The sequence below is a fragment of the Branchiostoma floridae genome, chromosome 10 (assembly GCF_000003815.2).
Source record: "Branchiostoma floridae strain S238N-H82 chromosome 10, Bfl_VNyyK, whole genome shotgun sequence".
In the NCBI taxonomy this organism is placed as follows: domain Eukaryota; kingdom Metazoa; phylum Chordata; class Leptocardii; order Amphioxiformes; family Branchiostomatidae; genus Branchiostoma; species Branchiostoma floridae.
The window spans coordinates 16,384,831-16,391,255 of record NC_049988.1 but is presented as its reverse complement, the minus strand read 5'-3'; the positions used below and the strand labels follow the sequence as shown (position 1 = coordinate 16,391,255).

The 6,425-nt window shown below is 41.3% G+C and overlaps 1 protein-coding gene across 1 annotated transcript; it reads right to left on the bottom strand.

Moving 5' to 3' along the window:
- Nucleotides 1-206: 206 nt before the first annotated feature.
- Nucleotides 207-6,206, bottom strand: LOC118424758 (ninjurin-2-like). The gene is made up of 5 exons (XM_035833492.1): nucleotides 6,099-6,206; nucleotides 2,661-2,811; nucleotides 2,475-2,513; nucleotides 1,751-1,896; nucleotides 207-1,191 (listed from the first exon to the last, which is right to left on the bottom strand). The coding sequence occupies exons 2-5, from the start codon at nucleotides 2,779-2,781 to the stop codon at nucleotides 976-978; spliced, it is 522 nt and encodes a 173-aa protein (XP_035689385.1). The 5' UTR covers nucleotides 2,782-2,811; nucleotides 6,099-6,206; the 3' UTR covers nucleotides 207-975.
- Between the last annotated feature and the right edge of the window lie 219 nt (nucleotides 6,207-6,425).

Sequence of the window (6,425 nt, the reverse complement as noted above, 5' to 3'; positions counted from 1 at the left end):
AACATATCTACTGGTAATTCAATCTCTACCATAAAAATCTCCAGTTGTAGAGATTGAATTACCTTTAGATAATGTTTACTTGGATATCTAATCTGTATAATCATGGCCAATGTTGTGTAACAGATCAATGGTAACTTACAAATGTACGATAACAGTCTGTTGAGCCATTTTAGGCTTATTTGTTTAGTGAATATCAACGTATCTGGTTAGTATAAAGTAGATTTAATAAGAGAATACACAGAAATTTTACAAGACATGATAATAGTTTATCTTCCACGTTTTTTAATGTACTTTTTGTGCATAGACATTACTTGTATACAGTTTATGGTTTTGTGTACATAGGAAACTAATATGTGGAAGGACAGCGGATACAAGCATGCCATCAAGACATTGAACAGGAATATTCTTAAGAAAAGGCTTGCAACAAATGGGTATATAAATCTGGCTTGGTCATTTGGAGACAAGGAAATGGGCTGACACAACTACAAAGAAATAGTCAATACTCCATATTCAGAAAAAAGAGAATAAAAAAATGCACCTAAAATGTTTTTCACATGATTCATATCTAGAAATTTGAGTCACGCTAGTGTGAAGGTCACATAAAAATTGTAATGCTCAAAATACTTAACTTATTCATAAAAAGTAGCCTACAGTATATTTTTCCCTTACAAAAATGTTATTCCTTCTGTCCTTAGAATATGACTTATTCCAACTTTGTGACAAATATGTTGATCAGAACAACCAACACGGAAAACTTTGTACATGTATTCAAAAAATAAATATTAGAAATATTGAAAATAGATTTTACCTTAAAACTTTTCACATGATTCGTATCTAGAAAATCAAGTCACACTAGTGTAAAAGTCACATAAAAAGTGGAGATGCTCAAAATATTTTACTTATTTACCTTGAAAAGTAGCCTACAGTATATTTTCCCCTTGTGAGAATGTATTTTTTCTGTCCATAAAATTCAACTTATTCCAACTTTGTCACAAATATGTTGATCAGAACAACCAACATAGAGAACACAATGGCAGCGATGTTTGTTGCCTTCAGCATGTCCTCCTGTTTCTTCCTCTTCTCCTTGTCCTCCTCCAACTTCTCGATGTTTGTTGCTCCCTGGACAACCAGGAGGGAGAAGATGACCACTTGGAACACCATGGAGAAGGACAGCAGTGTCACACGCGCCACCTAGTGGAATAGAACATTATTACAGTTAAGGACATACTTGCAATTCGTAGCCTGGTGCTCAAACCTAAAAAAAGGAAAAAATTATATAGCTACAAAGTCTCTTTGTTGAATGAGAGGAGCTATAATGGGTTTGGATACCAGACTAGCAACTCGTAATTTAGCCTCTATAGCTCACTTTGGTTAACATTTTGATATTTCCTTTTCAGACTATCTCATGTTTCCCTTGTAAAACAGCAACGTCCAAATCCTCCCCAAAGACTTCTATGTGCATTTGTGTGCTAGCAATACATATCAGTAACATTGAAAGTACATGTACTTTGAAGAATGAAACGTCAACATTCAAATGTCAAGACTTTAGCAAACTTAAAGTCTTCAACATATGGAAAGGCAACATACAGTAAATACTGAAAAAGTACAGTCTGAGCAGACTGGAAGAGGAGGAATCTTCCAATATCACAAGAAGAGTGGAAAAGACGATGCTCTCAGCTGACAGACCCCAAGGCCTACCTGAGGAAGATGTAAGTAAGAAAGTCTTCAACATCTTTAAAACACTCCTTACCTCTAGGTGCGTGAAAGGGTCCGTCTCCCTGCCCTTGAGCAGGTTTGCCATCTGTGAGGCGTTACTGGTGAACAGCGCCGTGTCCATCAGTCCCTGCACCACCGTCTTCAGCGTCGCGTATGTGTTCACGTTACTGATCACACGACCTAAATGAAGACGGAAAATTTAAACACAATAAAAACAAAAAAGAAGTATAGAGATTTGGGTATTTGCATCTGGCGTAACACAGAAGTTAGCGTCACATTCAAGCAGTGCGGCAGCAGCTTCTCTTTGCACACCTAACTGCAAGAATTGCTATGGAAATCTATGATTTTTTTTCTTTTGATTGTTCTTTTCTCTTGATCATCACATCTCAACAGTTCTGTAACAAGGAAAAAGTTAAAATATCAGCCTTAATAGAAGCCGAAGAGCTGAGCTATAAGCGTGATCTATTTCTTATGATAACAAAATTGAATGCGATTCTTGTTGGATGTCTGCATGTGACGTCACGGCCACATGTTGGTTGGTTGAGCCTGGATAAATGTTGATTACGTCATAATCACGTGACGTATGAAATATTCGAATTTCTCCATCACCCATCAGTATTAATCGTCCATCATGGCGGACAATTACGTCATAGTCACGTGAGTACAAAGGCCCTGTAAGTGCAAAGTGGGGTCTGCTTTAATTAAGGTGCAAAGCTGTACTTTGGGGTTGCCGAAGTCAAGAAAGAAAAAAGTTTTACCCAACAAAGCTGCAGATGGGAGAAGCCATTCCCCTCCGTCTATAGTATGACAGTGCAAGGAAGTTCTCAGACAGTTCTCAGTCTTATAATATTAGTCAGAAGAAACTGTTGTAAGTCGTAATTGTTAAAATCTATGTACTTCCATTTCTTTCCACCACTTTTCCGATAAAAACGTTATACATGTACCTGTGGGGTTCTCGTGTTCCGAACTTTTTTCGCTGGCACCATCGCCCCCCTCTGGAGTAGTGGTAGTTTCCGTGGTGGTCAGGGGTTCCATCTCCACCCCTGTGCTACGTTCGTTCGGCATGTTCCTCTAGTCCTCAAGCAGACGTGTCACCTGGATGACAAAAGAGAAGAATTTGGCCAAATAGGGACAAATAAGTAGCCATGGGATACTGTCACAGGGGTATAATCATCATCATCATCGTGCGATCGTCGTACGATTTTGATGCCATAGTATTTTCAAGCAGGACAGGACTGACTACCGACATCAAACCAAAACAGCATTTTGTGTACCAGGACAGTTGAACTTTGCAGAAGACATACATTTTAGTCCTCCAAAATGCCCGAAGTTTATAATAGCGATCTTACAACGATCACACGACCTTTGTGACCGCGCCCTTCCCACCACGACGGTGGTATGTTCGTTCGACATCTGTCTTGGCTTTTAATTGCTTGTGTCGCCAATGCCACTGGAATACAACAGTTCCTGTCAGCTCGGTAAACTGTAGTTGACCTGTGTGGGAGGAACGCAAACTTTAAGTATGCAGTCTGCGTACCTAACTAACGGTGTTGGCTTGCTCTGTCAAGTAGCAGAACACAGTATTAGTGGGCGAACCCCGGGGTGTATGACGCGGGTACATAAAATAGTACGGATAAACTTGTTGAAGGAGAGGTAAAAAACCTTATTTGAGGGGCAGCCAGATATAACCTGTGCTACGTGGTCACGGAAGGTGTCGACTCTGAGACTGCATGGTTTGGATTGTGAAAGTTTTCTATTTTGTGTATAAATGCGCTCCATTACGCAACTGCCTTTCTAGCGTGAGCCGGCTGCAGTTCTGTGACCTCCGCAGAGGGGCATTTCAAAGAGGGCGTGAGAAGACGATACGCCGACAGTATTTTTTTGTTTTTTAATATATTGTGGCTTGTACCTTCAACTCAAACATATCCGATTTTGGTATTCCAAAAGTGCACCCTACTATATTTTTCATTGCGTCGAAGCTAGTCACCTTGAGGCCCTTAACTATAGAAATCCCCATAGGCCGAAAACTGTGTTCTGCTACCTTCAAGGCACATGCGGCTCTTACGTAAAACATCAATGTAGGCGTTGAAAATCCGTCTGGTGTTATCACCCACTTGCACTCACAAAAAGCCACACCTTTTGTTCTCCACCTCAATACGACAAATCTGGAATAGTCCCAACACACCTAAACTTGCTGTCGAACGGTAACTTTAAAGGGCACCACTGTAAAAAATAGATATTCGATACGAAACTTTCTAAAGAAATAGGTACGCCACGCATCCGTTTTCGGTTTCTATTCGTCATGTGCCAGTTAGAATATCTGTGGTTTTCGGACTACGCATTTCCATTTATTCCAGTCCTCCTATGCCACACAGCCTATAACAGTCTGCTATATATCCGTAAATAAATTGAATTTTATCAGGTTGCACTGACTCTGTCTAGTTCATATCGCACCAATAGTATTTGTTTCATTTTGTACTGATGAAGACGGCATATGGTCGTCGAAATGTTTACTGAAGAATTAAAGGAAGGTTGCGTGTTAAACGAAGAAGAATTTGTTCAAGCCTGCTATACAGTTTAGTAAAACTAAAATTTCGTAAAAAGTAGGTGAGAGCATACTGTTATGGGATTTACACCTATAGTCCATACCCCTAGAATGAACCAAAAAATGTACGGTCCCCGTGACCAGCCGTAAAAGGTCACGATCCGTATAAAATCGTCCCCATGACATCCCCGACGATGTCACCACCGAAACCTTACAGATGGAACAGGAACTAGGGTGTAACCTCGGAACTCAGTCGCGGGGAGGATAGCTTGTGAGAGTATACACCACCGTCAAAGCGATAGGCATATTCTAAGTAGATCTAAGTAGAGATAGTGGTAACTATCTAGCTCCGCGACTGAACCTCTGCTTGGAAAATAATCTAGACTTTCTTTCTAGTGGCCGCTAAAACCTTTCGCAGTTTCCTTCTCACCGACCAAAATCATCTGCGTATGCCGGGTTTTTTTAAGGTTTAGGTTAGGTTACATCAAGGAGCTTTTACAAAAGCTTTTACAAAAGCTCCTTGGTTACATCGCTCCCGAAGGTAAAAACTCAAAGAGTACAGGTAAAAACAGAAAAGTTTCTGTCAGCTAAAAGACAGACTGACTGACAGAGGAGCCGACCAGAGGAGAGTAGGTTAGTTTCTAGGTTTTGAGACTACATTCGACCCCGTCCGGAGAGTTGAATCATAAGTTTTCCCCTTCCCAGTGTGGCACTTCCTCTTTCAGGGCCCTTTCAGTCTTTGCCGTTCTTTCTCACGCGAGACCCGACCTTAAAAAGTGCTGACTGCACGTAAACGCTAGACAGAATATGTCAACATCTAAGCGTACGTGCACTTCTACACATAACGACCACCGGCTTTAGATCTAATACAATACAGCTGTTTTAACTCCAGTCAGAGTAGTTGACGGTCTGGATTTTTGTACGTCTTTCAGATAATGTGCCCCGCCTCTTTCTCCCTTCCTATCTCATTCTATCTTTCTCTTCTCTCTCTCTCTCTCTCTCTCTCTCTCTCTCTCTCCCCCCTCTCTCTCTCCCCCCCTCTCTCCATCTTTCTCTCTCTCTCTCTCTTTCTATCTATTTCTTTTTTTTTTGTAGAAAAGCGGCACTGCACGACAGAAACTGGAAAGAAAAAGAGACAGTGCTGCACTATTGTTCTTCAAAAGCGTTGAAAACATCCAAAGATCCCGTATGAATGAAATGACCCGGGCTGCCCCCATGGGACATTGAATAATAATCCAACAATGCGGCCGACTGGGTCACATTTCTGGGCGGTGTTATCGGCGGTGTTTGGTTTCTATCAAAAACGGATACATGGAACTCTGACCAGGGACTATAAACTAAAACCAACTCCCCACTCCAGTACATACAAGCCAACTTGTTTGAAATCCTCGGTGCACTCGTGTGTGCATGTTTGGAGGGTTTTCCTAGACTCTGTGTCGTGAACTACTACAGTTTCTATCATTCTACTGGCTGGATCGGAAAACAAATTGTGGAGTCAGTACTAGTGGTTTCCCTGACCTATAATTTACGGGAAAAGGAGGTCAGGACGAGTTTTTCTGTCACTGTGTCAGCCAGCGTACCCTCAGTCCCGCTAGCTTCCTGACTACGGAAGTCACTGTTGACCACTGTGTACTTCTATTTACATGTTCAAGCTTAAGTGTTTGTAGATCTTTGTAGACACTCACCACCCAAGGCCACCGTACCGTAAGTCACACAACGTTGAAGTAATTACGTTGAAGTACAGAACTAAAAGCTGTCACCAGTCGTCGGAGAGCACCCAGTTCCGTAGACCAAAGACAGGATCAGACAGAGGTCATAATCGTACATAGGAACTCACCTTCGTTTTGGGGACCGTTACAAACGCAGCCTTTCTAAGCGAACGATACAGCAACGTAGTGTGGGAATCTACTATTAAACGGCTAACAAAGCTTCCACGGCCTCTCACCATCAAACAACGGTATTTCTGAGTGGGACGGTTCACTGTTGTTCAAGCGGAGGGGGTTCTTGAAAATGGAAAGGGGAATAGTGCGACCATTCCTAAACAATTTCTGTGCAAATAAAACAGATAACATTGTTCGTAAGATTGTTGCAATAAAATAAACATACCTACTTAGTGAACAAAATCTAATTACTTGATAGTGGCGAATAGTGAAAAAAGAGTATC